The following is a 26,973-nucleotide window of genomic DNA, read 5'->3' on the forward strand; positions in this document are numbered from 1 at the left end:
ATCATAAAGTTCAACTTGAGTTCTGTGAGTTCAGAATAGATACAAGTTCCTTGAACAGTATTAGACAAATTATGCCATAAATACTGAAAGATAAGGCATAAGATGTTTTTCAGAAATGTAGCAAGCCTAACATTTGAATTGACTAATGGATTGTTTTTTATGACTTTTCCCAGGGCCTAATACCTCAGGGGTTACCTCTTAACCAGTGAACTCTGCCATTCCCAAAAGTATCTACTACGCCATATCGAGTTCAAAATAAAAGGATAAAACATCCAAAATTCAACTAACAATTAGAAAATAACAGCACCACATAAAAGTACTGCTCATAAACTTTTATTTTAATGGTCACACACTAGTTTTTTTTCCACAGAACTACTTTGAACGATTTAATTGACAGTAGTACATAAAAGTACTTCTTAATATGTAGCTTTCATTCGAATGGTCAAGTACTAAAGCTTCATCAACAGACTTCAAAGTGAGAAACACTGACCTTATACAGTATAATAAACAGCACCACATGAAAGTAATGCTCATTAGCTTTTCATTTATTTGAATGTTAACAAACAAGTGTACCATCCATAGGCTAATAGTTGGAACCACTTTGTACAGCATAATAAACAGCATCACAAAAATACTACTCATTAGCTTTTATTATAATGGCCATATACTAGGGTTTTATCCACAGAACTAACCAGTGAACGACACAAACAGTACCATATAAAAATGTATTGCTCAATAGTGATGATTACACTGAATAGGGCTTCATCAACAGACTTAGAAAGCTACAATCTTGCATTGGACAAAACCTGTTGAGACAAATCTAAATTATCCTCGAAAAAACAATATCACACTAAATTCCCAGCAAAAACTGTTATTGTCCCTCTCCCCTCATTCAATGTTTCTTTAAGTCTTCAGCAAATTCAGTGTAAAGCACATGAAAAACCAAATCAACTTTGACCAGCGAGAAGAGGGATGGAAATTTGCTGTTTAAACATGGGCAAGGGTGTTTTTATATTAATGAGTTACGTACAATTGCCTCAACAGTTTTGTCCAAGATTGTAGACTCGACCTCGTCTATTTTTGAACTGTGCTTCCTGACGACAAATATTTTAAATTTCAAGTACGTTTCTAAAGTACGAAATGGCTCTTGAACTAATAGTAACCCTTGGAAACGCTTAAGGTCTAATTTAGTGCGTCGCATTCAAGTCTGATCATGAGTAATTGTATATAATTCGACTAAAATTCGCCACCAAAAATACAATACATCCTGCATAGAAACGAATTATTTCTTGCCAACTAATGCAAAGTCTGTTCAGTAGCCTGCAAGCGATTTGAGCAAATTTTCTGAGAGTCGATATCCATACGCCACGACTTAAATGCCATGTGAAAATTACCTTAACGAGGAGAGAGAGTATCTTATCTATTTAAAAAAAAATCGATTCAGATATTAGCCTTTTCACGTGCACTTCTGACGCTAAAAATAAAATGTGCCATTCAAAACACACGATAAACCCTATCTAAACAATCTTATGAACTTCTAAACATTCGCGAAGGAAAAAGTTCATGGTACTTTAATTAAAGTTTGTAAGCAGGCTCTTAGTTAATTGATCTGTATCATGAAAAACTTGATCATTTCAGGCAGTGAGAACTGAGGAAATGAGTATTCTCGTTCCTCGCGAGTGCATTATAGATGCTCCGAATAATCTTTTGACATACTTAAGTCACTTGACAGAAATATACCCGATATGATGTTAGGGATACCTGTTTTAAGGTTCTAAGAATTAGAGGAACTTGAAGATTCATCGATATTAATGCTAGTGGTTTAATACTCCGGTTTCTGCACGATGAGGGTACTAGGAATGCATGCCATGAGTAGAATGTAGAACTACCTTGGGTTTTTATTATAGGAAATTAAATTTTTTTTCTTTTTTTTTTTTTTTTTTTTTTTTTTTTTTTTGTTTTTTTTTTTATTTAATTACCCGCAAACTGATTTTACCCGATTGCTCCAACACTAGAGAGTTTCCGCAAACTAAAAGGGATAAAACAAAACGTCGCTAAACAAAAATTACAATGAATGACTCTGCACGTCAGTTATACATCTTGACGCATTCCTTAGCTGTCCCGGCCCCTCCCCACATGCGGGGAATGAATTGGTTCGCGGATCGCGGGACGGATTTGGCCTTAAAAGACGCACGGATTGTGGATTTTTGCGATACATTAAGCGGATTCGCGGATTTCGAAAATACAGCTGATCGCGGATTAGCTGACTGGGTGAGAACTTTGGGTCCGGAATTCTCATGTCAGAAAGTTTGGTCGTGGATACTACACGAAGTTCGGATCACTTGATCGGTCTTCGTCGGTATGTTGGCGAATTGCGCAGAAACAAGCAGTGAGACGAAACTTCTTAAACAATTGGCATTAAAAACAACATCTTCTGCCCGTTGCAGTGAGACTATACCACACAAAGTTTTTAAGACGGATTCTGTTCGAACGAAAAAAGTGGCGGATCGGCGGATTTTCATACCCCTATCCCATATGACCGCGAAGTAAAATGATCAAATTCTTCGTTGCGCTCATTTGTGAACATCAACATGCGTCTTTACATATTCTGCTATGCCGTGAGACAGTTCTGAAGGTTTCTGACATATAATCCACACACTGACTAATAGATAAATCAATCGCGAAACTGTTGATAAAAACTGGCGGGTATATAATTATCGAATGCTGTCACTTTTTAATGGGGCTTTATCACGGATTTAAACAGATTTTTGAACAGCCAAAATTTACATTTGTGTCGTGGGAAACCTAAAAATTACGGTCCATTTTTATCAAAAATTGCTATGTTAGAGCTTAACAAGCGTCATTCGCTGTAGATACACGATGGCTAGGATGGAAATGAATTGCAACTTGAAAAATTAAGGCTTAACTTTTCAAGTTGTTTCCGAGCGTCTTGGTAAAATCAATTTATAGCTGAAGTTTGATTTCTCTCCGCAAATTCAGGTTACATCTTCCTTCAGATGTTCAAAGATAATGTTTTTCATGGGTTAGGTTGCCTACCACCAATTTCAAAACAGTTAAGTCCAAAAATATGTGAAATCCCCGTGACGTAACTTCTTTAATCCGCATCAGTCCTCGTTAAACTCCCTGATGATATCATGCACCCCCCACCCTCACACATTATATGAAAAAATCGGTGGGTGGAAGTTGTTTGTATTGGCTTTCGCCCGGTTTTTAAACAAAATGAAGTGATATATACGTATAAAATTCCCTTCTACTTCTCGTGACGCAGTTGTTAATTTAGCCTGTATCTCTTTTCACCAGCCAAGGGAAAATGAATATTATAAATAAGGTAAACTTTTTCAACAAAACGAACCCGTGATAAAAGGTATGCAGTAAATTCAGCTATATCGAACACTTCGGAACCACAATTTAGTGTCCGTGATAGAGAAAGTCCGTAATAGTGAGTGCTATTTTTAGTAATGCTTCTCAACCGGTAGAAAAAAGAACCTGTGATAAACGGTCAGTGTGTGCCATTCCGGCTTTATCGAACATTTCGCGGGGAGCTACATTTTAGTGTCCGTGATAGAGAAATTCTGTAATAGTGAATGGTTATTTTTAGTATTTTAAAATCTCCACCGGGACTTCAATTCCTCTCCGCAACAACAGAGTGTCCGTAACAGCGAAGTGTCCGTAAGGCGGGAATTGATTGTAACAAATTATTTATACCAGCTTGCCGGGTTTATGCCTGAGAGAACCGCAATTAGCGGGCGAATCGGTTGGCTAGTTATATGGTGTGGCCAAGAGGATAAACTCTGGTCTACAAATTGAAGAAATCCGGCCAGCTTAGTCCCAGATAACAAAACCAGCGCCCTAAAGCCTGGTTCTCATATGATCGCCCGATCGCTTCTATTGCATCGATCGTGTCCAAATACTAAGACGATCGTAGGCGATAGAAGCGATTGAAGCGATCGGGGGTTCTCATATGATGGTCCCGATCGCCTGGTATGAGCGAAACCTGCAAAAAGCAATCATTTTAGCCCTAGATTCAACACAATGGCAGCTCATATTCTAACTGAAAGAGCAAATACTCCTGGTCTCCTATCTTCTCAGAAATTGTAGTTTTAAGAACGAGCGAAAGAGAGAGGAAAAAAAAAGCTAGAAGGATAGAACACGGGCGATTCTCACACGATTGCCCCGAAATGCCGCAATACGAAAAATCGATTTTATCTTGTTACAGCATAAAAAGTGGACAGAGGTGCGATGGAACCGTCAGCGATTTTCTTCGCTTCAAATCATAAAACACGAATCAAGACACGCACTACAAAGAAGCGGAGAGCATAAATCAGCTTGCCTTATAATGCATTTCGTCTATAAGGCATTTTTTTCTGTTTGTAAACACACAAAGTTTTTGGAAGTCTCCGTTTTGGATAGTATTTTTTTTTTTATTAAACTAACTCACTTAAAATATTTTAATACAACTCTCATTATTCACAATTATATATAGTTACCATGTTCTATAAGTTTTAAAAATATCTTTTTGAGTAATACTGTACAATCATCTTTCCTGACAATCAAATAAAGCAACGCCAAGATTATATATCTTGTTGAAGATTATAAATAGCATAAGACATAAATAATGTTAAAATAGAAAACTGAAATCGTGCGTTGAATGCATTTTCATTTTTAGGTCAGTTTTTTTTTCTTTTTTTTTTTGGTTTGTTTCAAATTCAGGGTAGGTCTTCCTGTTTCATCTTTGTTTGCTTGTAGTCGACATGTAAATGTCCGATTACAATGTTATATTTTGTTCGCCCTTAAGAGCGAATCGTTTTACAAGAACCGCGCATCTAACGTGATCCTTTGCCCTTTCCTGTTATTTTATAAAACAGCTTATTTGCAGTTTTTTAGTTCAATCCTTGCTGACTCAGTCAGTTTTAGACTTCGCTTTTCTCACAGGCTACAGAATCCGGTTTATCCGGGTTCGTGTTCTTGTTAGCGCAATGCTTTTTCTGGTATCTCCTGTTTTGAAACCAGTTTCTGATCTGGAGTTCAGTCATTTCCAGGCCCCTCGCCAATAGCGTGCGTTCGTCGCGTGTAAGATATTGTTGGCGGGAAAATATCTTGTCCAGATATTGGAGTTGACGCTGGGTGAAATGGCTGCGATTCCTGCGTTTCCGTTTCAAAGTATTCACTTTCAAGCACTTCTCTGACTTAGTTTCCACTTCGGCTTTCTCGTCCTTTGTTTCATCTAGGAATAAAACATAAGGTATAACGCTTAGAGATTTCTGAAACTCTAACACCAAACCGTATTTAATCAATGACTGTTTAAGTTCAAAATGTGTTTATTCTCCGTGATACCTCATTTTAACTGAAGCAATAACAAAGCCATTTTTAATAGTGGATCTTTCGATATAGCTATTGCGGTTAAATCGAATAATAAGATATGGCTTATTTTGATGAATGTTCCAAAACTCATATTAGTAATAATTTAACTGATTAAGGAGATCTTTACTGACTCTTCGTTGATCTTGCCGATCGGTGTAAATTTGAGTGCGTAAATTAGAAACTCACGTAAAAACACTCAAGGGAAAAGGAAAAATATTGTATAGAAAATGTCTCTATAGCAATCAGTTGCTAAGACAGGCGTTTTTGATATTTTATTGTCTGAAAGCGCGAACAATTAAATTTAGAACGGGAAACTGACTATTAGCCTAGAGAGTCGCAAGACTCAACTCCTTCTCGAGTATTCTTTAAATTTTAATTGCCAGATTTTAATACAGCCAAATATAGATAGAATTCATGGTGTATTTGCAGCAAGTTATTGAGTCGGGGTCAAAATACGATCGGTTGTTATGGGAATATTATACGTACACTAGGTAAAAAAAAGGAGTTAAAATACGGATATAAATGGGTTCTTAAAAGCCAGTATATAGCCAAACAAACACTTGAATCTCTATAAACATTTGCAAGCGGAAATCAGATACATGAGATTATTTTCGCCGTTAACGTCAATACACACCCACTCACGCTTAGAAGTGATTTTCCGCGCCCGGCTCACTTACAAAAACAGCATAAATTTATTACTTAGACTTGTTTATCGCGCTTGACGAAAGCATAGCAGGTCTTAGTAGGGCTAAAGAAAGCACAGCAACTTTAATTCAATGTAGTTAGGTACATTAATGCGAGCTGTGGTATTTTTATGATATAACACGCAAGCGAAGGTGTATATTTGGTATTGCTCATGGCAACCGTCACGCCCTATTGGGAAATCTACTGAAGCACAACACCACAATACATGTATTATCTGCCAAGCCGGCGTCGTTACTAAAGATATCTTTGTTGGCAAGGGAATAAGTTTAAAGATTAGAAACAATCTAGGGAAAAAGCAGTGATTTTAACGTTTCGTTTTGAAGTGAAAGTAAAAGAGAATCTGAAAGCTTCTGAGATTCAATGACGTTTAAGGAAGTTGCACTGGAAAACAGTGCAGCACTGAGGAACCAGTATTTTATGAGTTTTATGACCAGTTGTTGAGTGGGCATGATGACATTTCGAGACAATACATGATAAATAAAACTGAGAAATTTGTTATAATGACCTCATCTCCTTAACTTGGGTTAGAGAGAAGTCGTTACTCCTACGGAGATTTGTTTTCTAACGCTTTGTTCAGTGAAGTCAACAAAAATTTAAAATTGCGTAATTTTTCATGACAAAAATACGATAGTATAAGAATACTGCAGGTAGGCGTTGTTATAGTCTGGCCAACGATTCTGCTTTCATTACGAAATTCCAACACCATCGCCGTGCAAAGATATAACTGAGTTTCGGTTTTTCCGCAATCTTTAATTTAATGACGTGAAAGACACCTGACTTTGCTCCTGTTATCAGCAATTATTTCTGTTGTTTTTGATACCTAGAAATAACTTAACACGGAATATGGACTATGCCCGGAAAAAGTTCACCTTTAAATTTGGCATTTGTACCCTGTTCGATTTTAGAAAAAAATGTGTACGTGCTTCATAAATATAACAATCGGTTTCTTGCCGAGACAAGCTCCAACCGAGAAGGAAATTGGTCAATATATACGTAAATTCTGGACTCTAATCCGTGAAATCCATGCTATTTGTCACGCTTTGGGTTGTAAAACAAAGCTTAATCATATGAGCCAAGTTAAGGTTCAACTATGTTTTTAAATAAACACATTATGACTATATACCTAAGTTATCCTGTAATCGTTTGATACCCTAATCGGTTAAAACCCAACTCCACGGATTTAAGGTCTTTTTTCTAAGAACTCTAAAAGTCTTAGCTTAATGTTTGATTAAAATGTGAGTCAATGAATATTTTAGGTTTATTTTAAAATACTTACCGTCGCCCCGAGGTGGTTCAGAGTCTTCGCAGCTCAAGTAGTCTTCTTTAAAGTTTTTTGGCTGGTCTGAAAATTCTAGCTGTTTTTCTGCATTTACTCTGTGAAATCTTGCACCAACTCTTTGCACAATCGGCACAAAATGCATAAAAACTGGACAATAGCGAACTGCACAATAGCGATAAACAGGAGTGCTTGGCCATCTTTCAAAACTTGACGGGTTCGACGGAATACTTGGAACATTTCTTGTCCGTCGCTGGGAAAAATCCTCTCGTAAAATATTTTCTATCGAAAAAGATAGATTAGTTTTCTGGTGGTGAAAATCCATTTGATTAAAACTCGACCGCAACTAAGCCCCGGCCGTGACCTTACAATAGACAACTTCTGCGGAAAGTGAAAGCTGTTTCGCTAACACATGAATTTTAACTAGGAGTCAGCGATATTTAAAGCAACGGACCGCTGGACCTGTCGGGACTCGGATGAAGGATGGTGCTATTTTTAGGAACAAAGAGTTGTTGTTTTTCCGGGCTCACACTTACAAATTTTACCACGCTACTCGGTAAATTACATCAGTTTAATCCATTATTAAAAGTAACTTTTCCGGGACTGATAGCACTCTGTGGGCAAAGAAATGTTCTCCGAGGTCTCAATAATCTCTCCTCCAATCACTTCAAAATGTTACAGCGTTTCCGCTGTTACGGCGAAACTGAAAACGGGCAAACAGAAATTTTTTGTTGATTGTGCATTTCGATGAAAATGCTCGGTTTGCAGCAAAAACGACACAAAATAAAGAAATCAAAATAATTATTTCCAGGACTCAATACTCCTTTTAATCTAAACAGAGAGAAGTTTGTCGCCCCCCAAAATCCCGGACTTATGTAAAATGACAGCAATGTATTTGACTATGTGGGTTGTGTTATAAACTCATTTCAGCTCATTCGACACGGTTCAGTTTACATGACGCCTCCCTGGGACAAGCCCCCATATTTTTCGTCATCGTTTCCATTACTAAATTGATATACAATAATTCCTTTGAAAGAGTTATCAAACTAGTTAACAGGATAAACATGCACAGGACAATAACAGTGATAGATTACGGTCATTTCAGCAATTTTCTTTGAAGGACTCCATCTGTTGGACGTACTTCCGGTTGACGTCATCATTAAAAACATCACGCTTTGTTTGGGTTCAACCCACGCGCGTAGCGTGACATGAACTTCAATCGATTAAAATCACATTTCCGATGTACTTATAATAACAACATATTTGCGTTATGATTCTCAGATGAGATCACGAGAAAATCATGAGCTTTTGAGTGTGGGAGACCATGATTCTGCAGAATTCCGTTAACTTTAAAGGTACAATTTTTAACATCATTATGCCGTAATTAAACTCAGTCTAGCCGCTCCGCCGTGTGAATTTTAATACTCACTGTTGGCTATTGTTTGATTTTTATTCAGGAGCCGGATAGCTTTAAAACATGCAGGAAGGAAGGAAATATGATGTGTATTGAAACAGCTGTTTATAGCACAACCAAAGAATGGTTAATAGTATGAGGTCTATGAGATGTCTCGCCAAAACTGACTTAACTGAATCGTCTCGGAATTTTCAGCCGGGGTTCCGCGATTATCATTTTCAAAACTTTGCTTTGTGTCTTATTCAATTATCGGGTCAGCCAGCGAAACTCGGCTCGGAAACTTAATTTATATGACGAATTTTCTTTAATTTACAATAGACTTTCTTTGTCGCTTTTATTGCCCAATATTTTGTAAATATGACATAATTCAACCTTTGGGTTGCAAAGTTATATGAATAAAGTATCTATCTATATATCTATCTCCTTCGGCTCCGCTTTTTTGAGTCGAAGTGTACATCGGCGCTCCTTATATTTTGAACCAAAAAAATGTTCGTTAATGGTTAAATTTTGGGTACTAAAAATGACTCAGTAGGGCTCGTTCTCTAGATTGGCGGTCAATCATTACCCTCATAATTATGTTAAAACAAAATAAATGCTTATATTGTTTTCAGTGCAGTTTTATTTTAAAACATGTCTGAAACCACCGCCTTAAGCTTGACAAATTTCATCATTTCTAATAAAAAATCATTTTTGGCCGATTTCAGTTTAGAATACTGGCAACTAAATACAGTTTTCCTGTACGTCAAGAAAATTAACTGCTTGGCTTTTGTGGCCAAACCCGGCACAAATAAAGCTAAATAACGTAAGAGGATGGGAGCAGTAAGCATTAGGAGAACAATCAAATAAACTTTAGTTCCTTTAAGGACTTCCTGTCGGTTTTTTAGGCGTAAACAAGCGTAATTCAGATCGCATCCTGACTACAAACAACAAAACAAAGCAGAACAGGCCAGGGAGCTGTCGCTCCACCTTGACGCAAAAATAAACATTTACTGCATGAATTGCATAAAAACAGAGGCCCTTTTGCACTTCAGACACTTACGGTTTTCGTTGATGCCTTTTGCGCCTGTCCTTCGATGATCGAAAACGCTCCTCATCGTTTTCATAAAAAACGCACTCTCGTAAATTCACGGCGGAAAACGGAGCCTCTCTTATCAGTGTGGACGGCCAAAACGGAGGATTTCGTTAACGCTGCTTTTATTTTCTACGATATTCAATTGAAAAAGCGACACTGCCTTGATTTGGCATCTCGGATGACGTACCGCAACAAAAAGAAAAAGAAACCTAGAACCATAGGACAAGCAAAGTTAAAATAACTTTTGAATATAAACCTACGAGTGTTAGCTACTGTATCAGCTTTTTCATCAGGAATATTAATATGTGTAGAGCATTTGGAGCTAACGGAACAAATAAATAAACTTGACATAACCTTATTCTTATTTATTTTCACAAGAACTAATTTTCGCGATTTTCGCAAATTCAAAATAAATCGCGAAATTTAATACGCGCGAAAAAAAGATTGCGCGAAATTTATGCACACGAATATAAATACCATATTATAATATATATCAAAACAATAAAAATTTTAAATGTTTGGAACTGCAACTGTCATCCTTGAAAATATACTGATTTCCGTCTTGTTTTCGACTAGCACCCTTCCTCTAATTACTGCTTTCTTCAGCTTGTAAATCGGCCAAAACCTCTTTAGTTCAGTCACCAAAGTTTCCGTTTGCAGTCCTTGTAGTTACTTGAGAAGAGAGGATATGGGAAGAGAGGGAGAGGGAATTGAGCCAGACCTTTGCATATGTCCAGTAATTCCTTAGTCTTTGACGACTGATCGGCCATATCACACTGACAAATTCGAATCGCGACACTAATACACTTTTGCTCTACTTTCTTTGCAATCGCGAAAATTAATTAATACTCGCGAAATTCGGCACAACACGAATTTTCGCAATAATTAAGTACGCGCGAAAATTAGTAAGAATAAGGTTAAACGCTTGGTTTAAAGTAACCACTTCAGTGCCTGCATGAAAATTCGAAAATTGATCCAATTCAACGTTAAACACAAAAGCGCATTCTAAAAGGCGACAACACAGGAAAGAACAGAATTCGTTTATATTGATCATGATGACCAACGCAATTGTCTTTAGTCTCGCATGCTTCGCGCCTCATGGAGAGGAAGTTCTCTCTCGGCTACGAAGGAGGCGCAAATTACAGAGGGTCGCTCGTCTTTTAAAAACATCACGGAATCTCATTTGTAGTTCGACCCATTCAGCTTGTCTCTCCCTTATAAACATGTAAAGAGAACTTTCAAAACAAAAAATTAAGTTAGAAACATAGAAAAATTCCACAATCCGTTTGTCTTGTAAGTTCTCCACATAGCCCACGAATTGGTGCAGAGTTGACGTTGTTCTGCAGATAGCGGCTTCGAAATACTACCAATATGTATAACGCTCATGCAAAGTTAAATCACTGCTCATGCATGAGTCGCTGGCCTCAGTTTAAAACAGAGCTCGTAGCGCCGACGAGAATTCAGTGAAGAGTTCAAGCTCTCAACTGTACTGCCAATTGGTGCGATCCCATTAATGTTAACCCTTCGGAGTGTGCTCTCGTAGAATTTAAGAACTCGATTTTGAGTCTGATTAGAGTTAACAAGTTATCAGTTTAACATATTGAGTATAAAAAATATACTGTTTTCAACTCCTCCATTTTTTTAGAAATACATATTAGCTAGGTAACCGCTCAGTTGGCCGACCCATCCCAGCTTGTGATCGACCCAAAATGGATTCCCGCGACAAATCAGATTAATTCCAGTGAAGCCTAAATCCGATTTGCCTCAAAATTGGATTGACTTCACTTTACGCCGTTTCCAGACGTTAGGGCTTGCTACAATTTCCGATCGTACTCAACAAGAGTAAAATATTCACGGGTATATATAAAAAATCGCTCCCTTATTAGATGGAATCAGTCAATGAAATTTTTGAAGAATTAAAAAAAAATGACAGAGGTATTTTCTCCTGTGGGATGCCTACAGCAGATTTTCTTCCCTCCATTTGAATTGATAATCAAACTTGCACTGTATATTTTAGCTGAGTATTTTGCAGGACATTGAGTACATTACAATCGGCCGGCAGTCCTGTTTTCCTTGTTATGATCGAATGTGAGCTTTTCCAGTCAAATAATTGATATCGCCTCAATATGCATGCAATCCAACAAAAACAAGGGACATTTCTCAGTGGGTTTTTCTCTTGAAGTCCTTAGACATGAAGAGAATGCATGTCACCGCAGTGACTCATCAGGGCATGTACGCACACACGAAAATGTAGCAGGGAGACATGTTACAGCGACACGTCCCTGAAAAGCATTAGCACACACGAGGCGATGTGTCGCTGCAACATGTCGCTGAAACATTTTCTTGTGTGAGTGCATGTTGTAATTTTCACCCTGATACATGCGTGACACACCCTTTGTGTGTGGCAAGACGAGCTAGTTTTGGTGGCAAATAATCCCCAGTCGAACAAGATTGATTTTTGTTAAGAAATACCTCATGAAAAATGTCTCTGAAAGAGATTCATAGCTTCTAGATTTCAAACTTTTCTGGAAGGCATACTCCAGAACCCACAAGTAAGATCTTGCCTCCTCTATATATGGCAAAGGACTGGCTACGGCACTAAACAATGTGTGGAAACAGTTTTCTTCGGAGCATTAAACGATCGAGCGGAACAAGGGGGTGAAACAGCCCACCCCCAACCCCCCCCCCCCCCCCCGCGCAAACAAATCGTAACAACAATAATGCACTGTATACGGTATCAAATTTATTTATTCACGTTTCCATACATTGCCAGCCTTAATCAGGCATTATTTCTGTGGAAGATAAACCATTCATTAATCTCAGTCTTCAATTCTATTCAGCACTAATTCATGCGCCAGCGTTATACAGGAATGAACATCATTCAGTTCTATCTGACACTTTTCAAGCTAGGCACGAATCAAGATCAAATCCATTTTCTCCTGCAAGACATAAAACGTGTAAATCACATGTCATCGATCGTCTGAAGCATGCGCAGTACAGCCAGTACTGCTGCTGACCAACACTTTAACAGGAACCTGTCTGGCCCGGTTTATTCCGCGGTGCCTCAACTGGTATCTCCTATTTTGAAACCAGTTTCTGATCTGCAGCTCTGTCATGTCCAAGGCGTTCGCCAGCAGCGCGCGCTCGTCACGTGTCAAGTATTGTTGGCGGGAAAATACGTCTTCCAAATACTTGAGCTGCATCTGTGTGAAGTGACTTCTGTTTCGCTTCTTTTTCACCTTGCTTTTCTCTGCCCCAATTGTTTCATCGACCTGTTTAGTTCCCTCGGTCTTTTTACTTGAACTGGCAGCACTGTTATCTATAAATGAGAACGGAAAGAAATAATTTTGCTGCTAAAATTTAAAATGTACGCAGAAAAGAAAAGAAAAGAAAAGAAAAACGACTTTTGTAGGGTAACAAAATTCCTGGTGTTCCAGTAGTTTTCATTGTGGCCCTGAATCCCCAATCAAATTGGAATTTATACGTGTTGGTTTTTGCAGAGGGAGGAAAACCGGAGAACCCGGAGAAAAAACTTCGGAGCAAGCGACGAGAACCAACAACAAACTCAACCCACATATGACGCCGAGACCAGGAATCGAACCCAGGCCACATTGGTGGGAAGCAAGCGCTCTCACCACTTCGCTATCCCTGGCGCGAAAATATAGCTTATTTAATTCGCAGACGTAAAACGTTAAAGTTATCTTTAGGTTCGTATCGCTGGGACGATAAACTTAGCTTAGAATATGCTATTTAAAAATGTACCTATTATGAGCTAGGTTAAGCGCCCTCAGCACTATCATTGGAAAATACCAAATTTATTTACCCCATAATTATCCCAATGATTTGTGTCAAAAAAAGAGAAATATAAGAAAAGAAAAATGCGTACGCGGATTATCACTTGATTGTCAAAAGATTTGTGTAAAGGAATGGAACAAATTTCTACCCTTTGCAATATTTTTTTTTCGTTTCTAAGCTGGCTGTCACTAATTTGCATGGTGGTTCAAAACTAAAAGGCAATACTTCTTGATGAATTTGTTCGTTCTCATTACCCGACTAATTGAAATTGTATAATGTTGTACGGAGAAATTATACCATAAACACTGATGAAACTAGTACCAATAAAGATATAGAACGTAAGATAATTAAGTTTGAGTGGATAATTAAGTGGATCTCGCTTTACGACCATACTTTAAATACTAACACCATGTTCATTACGCCCATTTTTTTCTTTTTTTTTCTGGCAAGAACAAAAACTCAGCGAATTTTGTATTTGAAGAAAATCCCATTCGACCAGCGCGCTGATGCGACCAACGACCACCTTTTAAAGGGCGAATATCTTAGTTTATGAAATTACCACGTTAACACCGTGAACGATGAATTGACAGAAAGCAAATAGAAACTGAATTTCGCGCAGTTACAATGACAGTAGTGACATCGTTTATTTTATATTTGTGTATTTGCATTTGCGCTGCATGTCTGATTTGAGCAAACCCTCTGTTAATATGACTGCCCTGTTAATACAATGCAACCAAGATTTTATGGCACGTTGGATATCATATGGAAGGGGTTTCGCTGTAAAACGAACGCGGGGCACAGGAAAAAAGTAAAACAACGACAACAAAGGCTGTAAAATAAAACACAAATGAAAATCTTAGCTAACTCTCGATCCCATGGGTCTCTAAAGTGAACCTAAAAAATTAATATTTCGACTTTTATTCAAAACTGACAAGACATGCATTTAAATGGAAATCAGTGAAGTTATTCACGGCTAACAAACGTGCGAGTTTAACTACGCATATACTTATCCTTTTTCACCTAAAGATGCAGCGCTTCATACATATTAAAAGAGGCGACAATTTTTAAGCTAAATTAACCCTAATTGCGTTCAGAATCCGTGCGAACTAAACTCTTTTCTTTACTAAACATTTTCAGCACCTACAGAGCTAGAAATTTCAAGTGTGATGAGTAATTAGAAAAACCACGTTCTTTAACTGAACTGCGCTTAATTTTGAGTTGGCAAGAGAGTGGACGCGACTAAGTGAACTGAATAAAAACTTACTAAAGTAGGTTTGGAAAGATATATTCAGCATACCTCTCTTTCGTTGCTGTTCTTTGACATGGCCGGAGTTTTGAAAGGCCTCTCTCTCCGGATTTGCGGGAAGAGTTTGAGCGCTGTAGCTACCTCTGCCAAAAAATTCTGTTTCATTGCAGTGGATCACACGTTGATTTAGTTGGCATCTCAGAGCCACAAATGGAACTCTACTGCTTTCAGGTGCCATGTATAATACTCTCGGCGCTTTTGTAATGCGCGAAGGATGAGGGAAGTCCGAACGAAGAATATTAGCGACAGAGAACGGCAAATTTTGTGCCATCGTGCCGGCTTTCACTATATTCAGCAAATTCTGATGGGTCGCATCAAGCTTTACTGAAATGACACTGCCCTAAAGGGGGCGGACTGGCACGTTTAAGATTGCGGGCACGTGAAAATTGCGCCTAAATTAAGGACTTATTGTTAAATGAGAACAATGGGACTGCCTTTCTTTTGTAGGGAGAAATAAAAAGAAATAACAGCGATGTGTGAACTGATGATCGAAAAACGTAAAATGTGACAAATATATGTAGCCACGTTGAGGCAAAAGAAATTTATCTCTCGATAGTTTAATTTTTTTTAGAAGAAAATTTTCTGGCTTCGCTAATGACATTGTTTGAAAGTTGTACATCGTTAGACAGTTTTCAGTTTAACTATATACTTTTATGGTTATTTTTCCAATATTTCTTGAGAAACACTTCCGTTGCAACATCGAAAATTTCTTACTCTTAAAAGAATTTCAGCATTTTTTTGAAGATTGTCTCAGTGCGGTTTTAAAAAGACTTTCTTTTTCCGTTTGTCCTGTAGCTAAATTTTTTTTTTTTTAATTTTTATCTTATTTGCTTTTTACTCGATATCCATGACAGAAACAGAAATTGACAACGGATATCCGGTGCTGGACTGGTAACGAACTGAAAGTAGCACCGCACATGTATTCGTTTTCTCAATCGTCAAACCGTTTCGCGCGAACAGGACCGATTCGTGCCAATGTTAACGTCCTTAACTGAAACACCGTGGCATACAAACAGAATAAATGAAATTAATTTCACAGCAACTAGACACAAGAATTAACACGAGCCCACCAATTTTAGCAATTGAGGAAAGTAAAAAATTGAGAGATTTTCCCGTTGAAGCCCTGAATTTCTTTCCGGCTTCTTTTCCCCCAATTGCTTAAATTGGTGGGTTTACGGTGAAAACCGTGTCAATGCTTGTGCTTACAAACATGTACAGTTTCAGTGGCCATACAGTACAATTTCAACCAGACAGACATAAAATAAGCCTCTCCTAACGAAACCTTACCACATGAAAGTACTGCTCAATAGCTTCCATTGGCATGGTTCAGTCACACTAGGGTTTCATACAAATGTTAAGTAACATTCCATTTATGTCAGATCATGCGTTATTCTTTAAATACAGCCTAAAAAAATACGCAAATCAAATTCAGTTTCCCTTAATGTTTCCACTATTAATAAACAGACAAATCAAGCCCTTTCTAAATGTTAAGTTTAATGACTTTTTAACGCACATTTTTATATCTTGATATTTGATTTCAATTTTAGCGAAAAGCTGAAAACTGAGTCCGAAAACTGAAAAGTGTTATTTGGTAATTTCAAACCGCGAAACAAGTTTGTGGTGAGAGATTCATGATCGTTACAGTTGAGATTCAGTGCAGCAATTAAGAATCCACTTGTTACCTGCGGTTTTTTCCTTCGTATTTTTCAGTCCAGAACTGCTACAGTTCGCCGCAGACTTGCCCAGCCAAAGTGCCTTACGTGGATAGCGATTACAGCCATTATGTGTCAGAGAAGAGCGCTGAACAGACAAAAAACGCGGGAATACCGAGCGGCTTTACGCCATGTTCCTAACGTGTAGTTCCAAATTTTTGGTCGATTTCATTTTCTAAAAGTAAAATATGACTTTCATTCACTTGCATTATTTTTTTTTTTTTTTTAAGAGAACGAATGAAAAGAAAAACTATTACTTTCAACTAACTCCGTTTTTCATTTTCCAATTAATTCCGAAAACGGTGTTTTACCTATTTTCCAATTTCTCACATAACTTGTTTATCTAAAAATTATTTTCGATTGAGGCGAGAAATGAAATTTTTTCAGAATTTCATTTCATTTTCGGTTTACCAATTAAAAAGAAACATGAAGTTTAAAAGTTCATGTTCCTATTATCCATAATAAAATGATGAAACTGAACTTTCGTTTAACTGATATTACTTTTTCCCAAAAAGTCCATTTGACAACTATACTACAGTAAACACCCGCGTGTAAGAACCTAGTGGTTTAAGAACCTGCTGGCAGAAATGTGCCATTTTAATACCCCAAAATATAAGAACCTGGCTGTTTAGCCAAGCAAAATTTCAGCAGGTTCTTATATGTGGGTTATAGAAAATTTTTATGAACATTTTTAACAGAACATCCCAAACTGCATTTACAAATAAAGAAAAGACAGATTCACATAGACTGTAATTGTCTTCTTTGGACCTTGCATGAGGCTTGAAGCAATACAGTTATGAATAAATGCTGCATAATGAAGGACCAAACCCATTTTTTTTCTTCTCGTACAATCAAAACTTGAACTATGGCTCCTCCTTAGAAATTAAGAACCTTATTAAGAACCTACTTAGCCTAAATTACCAATAACTACCCCCAAATGCAAGAATCTATTTTGCCAAACTTAGAAAATTGTAGGTTCTTACACGCGGGTGTTTACTGTATACCATTTATGAAACGTGCGTCCACGTACATCAATTACACAGATAAAAATTAAGTGTGGTCGAAAAAAAATACGGTTGTCATAATCAGCATGATGGCATGATTTAAAACTTACAAATTAGGGTTGTCATTTATTAAAATGTTAGTGGTAAAACGTTTCGGCCACTTTGGTGACCTTCATCAGTTAAAAAAAATGCAGGCAATATTGCGGTGAACGTAAATAAATATAGAAAAAATATATAGTGATGAAAAATTCGTTAAATTGTGTTAAAAACTAAAATTAAATTTAAATTAAATTGTGGTCGACTGCTAAATATTTTTGACTTCCTTTCAACATTGTAACAATCAATAAGCGTTCCTCTCGATACTCCCCCTTCTCCTACTCCCCCAGCACACGTATACATTTTTCGCGCTTCCACTCCAGTCTTTAGATAAGTTTTGAGCCAGGGGCTTGATTAAGGACTCCTTGTATTTGCGTATTTCCAGTACGTTACACGGGCTATGCAACGACGCAAACATAGGAATAAGCAAAGATGCCTTTTCTTGTACCTGCGCATGCATCACCCAGAGACAGGAAGTTTCTTGTGCTTATGCTTGCGGTAAACCAGGTGTTAGAAGTTGCAGTGGCCTAATGGCCAGTGCATTGAAGTCCGAGTACAAGCCTCGCGACTGGCCGTTTTTGCCGTTTTCGTAGAGCTATGTGTTTGGTTGTGGGAGGCGTGGTGGCCTAATGGTTAGTGCGCTGGACTTCAGATCGAACGGTTCGGGTTCGAGCCCTGGCTGGGGCACTGCGTCGTGTTCTTGGGCAGGACAGTTAACTATCACATGTACAGTACCCCTCTCAAGCCAGGTGAATAAATGGGAACCTGCGAATCTACTGCTGGGGGGTAACCCTGTGATGGACTAGCATCCCATCCAAGGGGGAGTAGAAATACTCCTAGTTGCTTCATGCTACAGATAATAATAATAATAATAATAATAATAATAATAATAATAATAATAATAATAATAATAATAATAATAATAATAATAATAATAGACCTTTATTTAATCACGATCTGTTTTAAAGCAAATACATGCTTAAGGGGTCGTGTGGGACTATCTACCTACCTAAGAAAATTAATATTACATTGTAATAAACTAAAATAAACGATATTATAGTTTAAAAAGATTAAGATTTAAAATTGAAAACCACACATGTGTTTCGGAGTTGTCTGGATAGACAAACTGCTAAAATTAAGTTTTTTAAATATGGGGTCCATTCTCGCTTTTTTGCAAAACTGCTTGTGGTTGGTAGCGTTATTAAAGTAGCTTGACACAAAATTCCATAAGACTGGATTGAGTTCTTTAAAAAGGACGTTGAAAATCGTGGGACAACCGCTTTTTTGTGTCCTCTTAGGTTGTAGGGTCCGTGTCTCCACGTTACTAAATCTGAAATCGTTTTAGGAATCTTTTCGATTACAATATTGTAAAACAGCTTAATAAGACTGAGTTTGTATAAATCGAGTATTGAGTCCCACTTAGTGATTTCCATCACCGTATCCGATGGTGTGTCCCATGACAAGTTGAAGATAATTGAAGAAGATAAACCGGAAAAAGCTCCGGCCTGATGAGCCACATGCTTAGCTCGAACGCAGACCTTTACCTGTGTTTTTGGTAATATGCAACTCAGATGTAAATGAATGCTTGTGAGCTGCTGTACCGGCATCAGCTACTGTCTGTTTGTGTTAAGGTCATAATTTTTCAACCAACTCATATTTAAAATCCAATAAAATGCAACTACTGACACTATAAATGTACGTCAGGTTTCACGTGTTTGATATAATCTTTTCAGTACATCGTCGGCTAAGTATCAGGCGATATTCCGCGCGATTTCGCAGGGTAATTGTTGAATCAAAGTAAAACAGATACACTATACGTTTGACTTGTTTATTATATACATTTTCAATACACCGACTAGGCGTACCATGTTAAACGCTGTATTACCTTATGTTATGTGAAGGCGGTTTTCGATTGAGTGACCTAAGTTATCCCTGTGAGCCAATCAAATCCTCAAAGGTAACCAAAGCGAAGCGCAGGAAAACGTTTATGACGGAATCGCCATTGGTTTTACTTCTAGAACGGTTTTCACTTGAGTGTCGAAAGTAAATTGCGTTTGCTTTGGTTTTGCATTATAACGCTTTGTGATTGGCTTAAAAATCTCGCGCCACTTTCTCAGCCAATCAGGAGTAAGACCAAAACCAATCGTGACTCGCTCGCGCACGTTTTCCCGCGCTTCGTGCCGGCTACATGTATTTGCTTCGAGTTTTGATTGGTTCACTGAATTGTCTCTGTCCTTTGTGATTGGCCAGAGTAATTACTTGGGTTTTGGTTTTACGACACTCAATTGAAAACTGCTCTATTTGGTCGAAAAATTAATTAGCGCGAGATTTTCAAACAATGCCATGTCCAGAGCGTAAAGAAGCAAAACAAACGTAGTACTGACCCGATAACTTTCGACACTCAATCAAAAATTGCTCTAATATTTGATTGATTGATAATATGAATGAGCAACGACTTGCCGAAGTCTAGGATGTATATGTACCAAGTTTTGTAATGTACACGACGAGCCACTGACTGCGCATGCTTATTTAGAAAATCGTTTTGGCTGAATGATAAACTCGAGCTCTGCTAGCCAGAATTTAAAACATACAAGTTTGTACGCAAGATATATCCTTAGCATAGAGCGATTTTCGATTGAGTGTCGTATAACCAAAACTAAAGTACTGGCCAATCACAAAGGGCACAGACAATCCAGTGGACCAATCAAAACTCGAAGCGAATACATGATGTTAGCTGGTGCAAAGCGTGGGAAAACGTGCGTCAGCGAGTCACGATTGGTTTTGGTTTGACATGTCTGATTGGTTGAGAAAGTGGCGCGAGATTTTAAAGCAAATGGGACTACTTTCGACACTCAAGTGAATACCGCTCTAATGTAAAGAGGCACTGCTGAATAAAAATATCATAAATACAAGTTAAGCAAAACTGATACAAAATAAAACAAACCAAAAAGCTGATTCTAATATAGCAGTATCGAATAAACTGGAAAGTCAGACTAAAATAAATATAATCAATCTATGCAGATCAGAATAACCTTTTTTGTACCATCCTTGAGTAATTTGTCCTCATACTATATAATTATAAAGCTCTCGGTGGTCATCATAAACCGACCAAAAGAAGGCGATGTAAAACTACCATTATTTTTTTGGAGGGGGGGGGGGGGGATGAAAAATATTGAAAAAAATTGTTTGCAGGGCCTGGAAAGACAAAATAAATTGTTTGCAAAAGCGATATGTATAACAAAAAATAGTAAGAATTTCGAAAAAAAAATGTTTGCACAGGTGCATAAACTAAAAAAAAAGTTTGCAGAGGAAAATTTTTCATCCCCCCCCCCCACCCCCCCTCCAAGAAAATAATGGTCCGTCCCTAAATAGGGTCTGGATGGGAGTGGCAAAATGTCAGTTATCAACTAAACTTTTTAGCGATTTCTTAGCTATCAGTTAAATTTTCATCCCATTTCTCAGGTACCAGTAAATTTTGCTGATCTTAGATCTCAGCTATCAGTTCAAAATTAAACGCGTCATATCTCAGCTGACAGTTAAAATTTTGACCAATTCTCAGTTATCAGATAAACCCCATCAAGACCCTCTATAAATTCTTGGGTGACATAGTAAGGAAAATGGTCAAAACTATATTGTACTCAGACAGGACCCACCACTCTGCAAACAGACAGGTGGTCTCTTCATGTACCCTACTTTCCGCACCTTAAAAGATGGTGTCTTGTTTGTATAGCCCCCGCTCTATCAGGAGTAGAAACTAAGAAAAAAGATTCAAACCTCCTTGTGCCATTTCTCCAGCAATACAAGCTTCGTGCACACCGAATATGAAAGTCTCAACTTGAATTTTGAGGTCAATATATTTTGTCCATTTGGCTAATCAGACAGGTGGTGTATTGCATAGCCCCCCTACCACTACACAAGGTGGCTCCTTGTCGAGTACACATGTTATGACCACTTTCCTAAGTTTTATTCAAACAAACGTGGTTTCATACTGTATATTAGATGAATCACTTCTCACAACTTCTTGCTCCTTAGAAATCATGTCCTCAGTTCCTTTTTTCTGAATTTTTACAGTAATGAACTTCACGACGGCGGATCCAATCATTTCTTTGGTACGAAGTTTTTCCCAGCCACCAAAACTGTACCCTGTTGTGACTTTACTGAAAAATACTTCTGACATTTTCCCACTTACAAAAACAGCAATAGTGGAGACTATTGCTGACGAGCTATATGCTACTTGAAAGAGGAAAATTGCCGACAACGCAATAAAAAAAAAGATGAGAATAGCAACTATGTTCCACAACATGCGGCAAACTTCATTTGCTAATAAGGGTAAAACATTGCACTCGTTACAAACGAACCAAAAGAGATCTATTGGTATTGTGTCACTGTTGCCCGCAGTGAGCTCTTTCCACTGTTCTGAAATCATTTCTTTGATTGCTTTGTATCTATTTTGCAAATTGCTGTAGCAAAGAGAAATGTTGTTCCAAACTACAAAGACAAATGTTACATAAGGTACTGTAACTTCCGCGTTTAGAGTTATACCCATCACAATAAAACCAAACATTCGTACAACAAACTGACACGAATAGATTGCAACGATGCAAACACTTAGGGACGAATAAACGAGAGTTACAAACAAGAGCCACTTATAAATTGAGCGTTTGTGTATAAATCTAAAAGTAATTATCATGATGCAACAAATATAAGGAGAAAATATTATAATGCATAAAATGGACGCAAAGAAAACAATTAAAAAAATCATCAATGCAACTACTAGCCTGGAACTACAATTAATACAGATGCAACAGACCATAAAACACACATTGCATGCCCACACGGGTTGAATGTCGTGAATGAAAGAATTAATGACAGAGTGTCGAGAATGAATTATTGAATTAAAGTTTCTATTTCGTAGTATTTTGCACTTCGATTGGTTAAGAAAATCCTTCAATCGAGGCCACAAGTTATTAGAAATATATTGCGGCATAGCTTTTACATACTCAAGTATTTCCTTTTGAGGAGTAACACTTTTTCTGCAAAGACAGCATTCTTTTGTTTCATCTGAAGTCTCTGTAGTTTAAGGACTCCAAAACGAAATTACTACACCAGGAATTATAAATAATGGTACGATAAACAGAGCATACACAAGGGGTCTGTCTAAGCTAAAAACGTTTAAGTAAAAATCTCCTACTTGAAACAGAAGTATTCTGGAAGCCTCGTCAAAATAGTTACTTTTGATTATGAAGTACAATGCTAACTTAATGTAGAAAAATATTGGAAAACACAGTACCAGAGGAAAAATAATTTAACATTAAATCCGTGGCTTAAAGTTGGGAGCTTTTCGGCACATGTTCGGGCCATCATCAAGATTGCACAAGTAATTGGACTTAAATCGTCCACTGGGATTTTTTAAAATGATTTTCTTGTGTGGTAACTTTGTTCATGATTATTTAACCCTTAATATGCTAAGTCAAGAGTACTCCGGGATTTGGAGGAATGGCCATAAAACCATTTATGACGTCACCAATTTACAAATCAGCAGATGTTTGTGACGTGCAACTTATAGAGTTTGGATAGATCTTTCCACAGGAGTGTTCATTTTGAACATTGACTGTATTCCGACAGAGCTAATCGAAAAAAACGTGATCAGTTTTTGGTGTAAAATTGGTGCTAAAACAGGCCAATATACCCGTACTTGATCATGGTCTCCTTTCCAGGGTTTTCCATTGATTAAGATCAAAACTTTTCAGGCCAGTAGAAGGCGTGCACAGACTAAAAGATAGAGAGAAGAAGAAAGCAGAGAATAACGAAAATAAAGGAAAGGAGCAAGGAAAAAAAATCGGAACGGTTCAGCAAAAGTAAAAAGTTGTACATTTTTACATCGAAATGTCATCAAAAACTTAATGCAGTGTCAAAAAGTGCATTCTAGCAAAGTTAAGAGAAATTTAGGACCATAGAGCCAATAAAATCGATTAACGGTTAAAAAACGCGTTTTTTGGAGTAAGTTCAGCATATTAAGGGTTAAACTTTCCCTCACCTTTCGTTACGGTTCCGAAGTCAGTTTTTACCAAACTCTCACGGGTTTGGACTTCGTCTTCGCTAGTTTCGCGTAATCCGCCATCGAGATCTGCCTCGCAAAAGGAGTCTGGTATGACACATATGAGTATAAAGGCCAGTACAAGAATACAACCACTACAACTGCGGCAAGGATGGTGTTGAAAACAGCCAACCACTTGGTCTCTTTGATATCAAGGCCGCAGTGAATCGTGTTCTCGTTACTGTGTCCATCTTCTTTACAGCATTGATATTTAAAGCCGCCTCTAATACCGAAAGAGAATTCCTGTAACACCCGAAAACAAACAACCCCGCTCCCCTCATTCGACGGTTTGCTGGAAGTCAAGTTTCTTGTGATGCTCAACAGCGCCTAAGCGATCACAATATCCCGACATGTTGTATTCAATTCTGCGAGGCATCCAGCGTGCAAAGTTCTTTGAAAACGACGGCCATATTTCTGGCTTGATTGCTCAAAAGACCCAGGGACAGTACATCATAGTCATATCAAAGAGATAGCATATGCTCGCTAAAGCCTGGTTTTCACTAGCGACGCAAGCGCAAGCACAAGCGCAAGGATAACAACTCTTATTTCACCGTGAAAATGGCTTCGACTCAAGCAAAGGCACAAGCGCATTGCAGTTAGATGCTTGTGCTTGTGCTGGCGGCAATCACAAGCACAAGGATAATTTGTTCTTTTTGCGTCATCGCGCTTGCTCTTGTGCTTGCTCTTGTGCTTGCGTCGCTAGTGAAAACCAAGCTGAATACTTTGCGTCCATGTCTATCTGTAGGGAAGAATTCTGTTGGGTGAGTCGAGTGGGTTGTATTGTGGTCTATCGTTGGAGAATTTTAAATATAAATACTCGAGCCTTACTCCTTCTTCGGAGGCTTTGAATCGAAACTCAGATGATGAGTAACCTTGAATTGAAATCTGGCATCGCGTTTTCAAGAGTGACTTGCGACGATTTAACAAGTCAAACAGGACAAAATATAAAAAAAAAACTTTCCTGCTTTGGGCCATCTTGTTTGCGTTTTGTGTAATGAGTCGTAATGAATCAACATTCAACTTTTGCTCTACAGGTTACAGAGGGTGACATTTACATTGGCTTTTCTCGCGACAGTTGCAACAGTGTTGCGTTTTTGATCACGTACTCTGCACTAATTTGCATTTACAAATTAAGCCTTGTTTTCACTAGCGACGCAAGCACAAGCGCAAGCACAAACGCGATCACGCAAAAAGAACAAACTTTAACCCTTGTGCTTGTGCACAAGCATCCAAATGCAATGCACTTGTGCTTTTGCTTGAGTCGAAGTCGTTTTCACGGAGAAATAAGAACTGTTATCCTTGCGCTTGTGCTTGCGATTGTGCTTGCGTCGCTTGTGAAAACCAGGCTTTAAAGAATCCGCGGTTCTGTGGAATTGACCATTTGACATGCCTGTCACTGTAAATTGTCAGATTGTACATCATCTTATTTTGTTTGGTATTTTTTTTTTCAAGAGAAACCTGGAACATCACATCGTTTTCAAACTTGCTGTGGAACCAACTAAACCGAACTGCTAGGCATTGACTGTAAAACAGTCGTATTTGTTGGGAACACGCACGGTCCAGGGCGCAGTCTATTTAGTCATTTTTTAGACTATTTTGCGGTGCAAAATCACCTTCAAATCTCAAAATAAAAAATAGACTAAAAAACACTAAAGAGTTGATTGCGGGCCCAAGAGAGGCCCGCAACTAGGGCTTTCCACAAGTTGCTCGGCAACTTTTTGGCAACTTTTCATGTTTCGAGCAACTTTTTCCCCTTCGAGCAACTTTTTTCCTCTCGAGCAACTTGTTGCATTTTGAGCAATTTTTATACCGAACATCTCCGAAGATTATCCGAGTGTTGTTCAAAGGCAATACGAACGTTTCCGAAGATTTACGAAGTTTGCCGAAGATTTTCCGGGAACATCTGAAGACGTTTCGAAACTTTTTGAAACTCGTCATCAAAAATGACGTCATCGATATCTTCACGATTTTTCTCAGTTAAAGAAATCCTTGTTATTTAACCGTTAATTTGTTATTTGGATACTTTTTTGCTGTAAAATTGCATAAAACTGCTTAGAAATCTAACCCGAAAGGGAAATAAGCATATATTTAGAGAAATTGTCTTGATTAGAAGCGGCGTTTTGGATTTTTTGGAGCAACTTTCGAGCAACTTTTATTATCAGAAGCAACTTTTTTGGATTTTGGGAGCAACTTTTGAGCAACTTTTTGAGAAATTACGAGCAACTTTTTGGGAAATCTCGAGCAACTTGTGGAAAGCCCTACCCGCAACCCTAATCTTGACAGTGACCAGCGGATTGCGTTTTACGCGTGCGCGCCACGTTTATAAACCGAAAAGAGAAGCGGAAGTTGAAATTTTTTGTTCTTCCACTAAGCACGATCGGAATGCGAAAATGTGTCAATCACGACAGTTTGTCGTAACACCGGAAGAGAAAAATCTGTTCTCCAAGAACGAATGCGAAAAATAAGTTAATCTCAAAACAGCTTGTCACATAAGATCTAAACCTTCTGTCACATGGAAGGCGTTATGTGTTGCTTATTGTCGAGAAATTCGTTATAACACTGACAACATAGCGAGTTAACCGACTGAGAAAAATTCACATCCCGATCAGTTCACACCGCGTGCTCGATTACAATTCCCAAATCGACAATCAAAAGATAACTTTGATCGGTTCGCGGCAATAAGCAAAATTATTACATGTATTCCCGTTACTCGGAATAATTGTCTTTTGTCCATTTTATCATTTATTTATCGACACAGATAAATTACGGGAAAGCGAATGATTCCTTATGCGCCTACTGGCGCGACGAGAATTGATGATGATGAATGATTCCAACAACGGTTATTGTCGAGAAATTCGTTATAACACTTACAACATAGCGAGTTTACCGACTGAGAAAATCACATCTCAATTCACACTGCACCGCAAAAATCCTTGCTTGACGCGTTACTCAGAATAATTGTCTTTTGTCCATTTTATCATTTCAGTCATTAATTTATCGGCACTGCCTACCGGTACCTTGTCTATGCAGTCTATGTGCGTCAAGGCCCGCACTTTTTAACCTGTTACTAGTCACTAGTTAGTAGGAGTCAATCGAGTGATAGGCCCGCTCCTC

At 38.0% G+C, this 26,973-nt stretch overlaps 2 protein-coding genes and 1 pseudogene across 3 annotated transcripts; all 3 read right to left on the reverse strand.

Moving 5' to 3' along the window:
- Positions 1-4,427: 4,427 nt before the first annotated feature.
- Positions 4,428-7,783, reverse strand: LOC144662179 (homeobox protein vab-15-like). 2 transcript variants are annotated; one of them, XM_078522936.1, is made up of 3 exons: positions 7,364-7,782; positions 4,952-5,245; positions 4,428-4,920 (listed from the first exon to the last, which is right to left on the reverse strand). In XM_078522936.1, exons 1-3 carry the CDS (start codon positions 7,686-7,688, stop codon positions 4,907-4,909), a joined length of 633 nt encoding a protein of 210 aa, XP_078379062.1. In that variant the 5' UTR covers positions 7,689-7,782; the 3' UTR covers positions 4,428-4,906. The 2 variants fall into 2 exon arrangements, with proteins under 2 accessions (XP_078379062.1, XP_078379061.1); XM_078522935.1 differs by having other exon boundaries at positions 4,428-5,245; positions 7,364-7,783.
- A 4,948-nt stretch (positions 7,784-12,731) lies between these two features.
- Positions 12,732-15,271, reverse strand: LOC144663614 (uncharacterized). The gene is made up of 2 exons (XM_078524624.1): positions 14,942-15,271; positions 12,732-13,168 (listed from the first exon to the last, which is right to left on the reverse strand). Exons 1-2 carry the CDS (start codon positions 15,219-15,221, stop codon positions 12,819-12,821), a joined length of 630 nt encoding a protein of 209 aa, XP_078380750.1. The 5' UTR covers positions 15,222-15,271; the 3' UTR covers positions 12,732-12,818.
- Positions 15,272-21,729: 6,458 nt separating this feature from the next.
- LOC144664323 (uncharacterized) lies at positions 21,730-24,521 on the reverse strand (annotated as a pseudogene).
- Between the last annotated feature and the right edge of the window lie 2,452 nt (positions 24,522-26,973).

The sequence above is a fragment of the Oculina patagonica genome, chromosome 8 (assembly GCF_052425735.1).
Source record: "Oculina patagonica isolate OP01 chromosome 8, crgOcupat, whole genome shotgun sequence".
In the NCBI taxonomy this organism is placed as follows: domain Eukaryota; kingdom Metazoa; phylum Cnidaria; class Anthozoa; order Scleractinia; family Oculinidae; genus Oculina; species Oculina patagonica.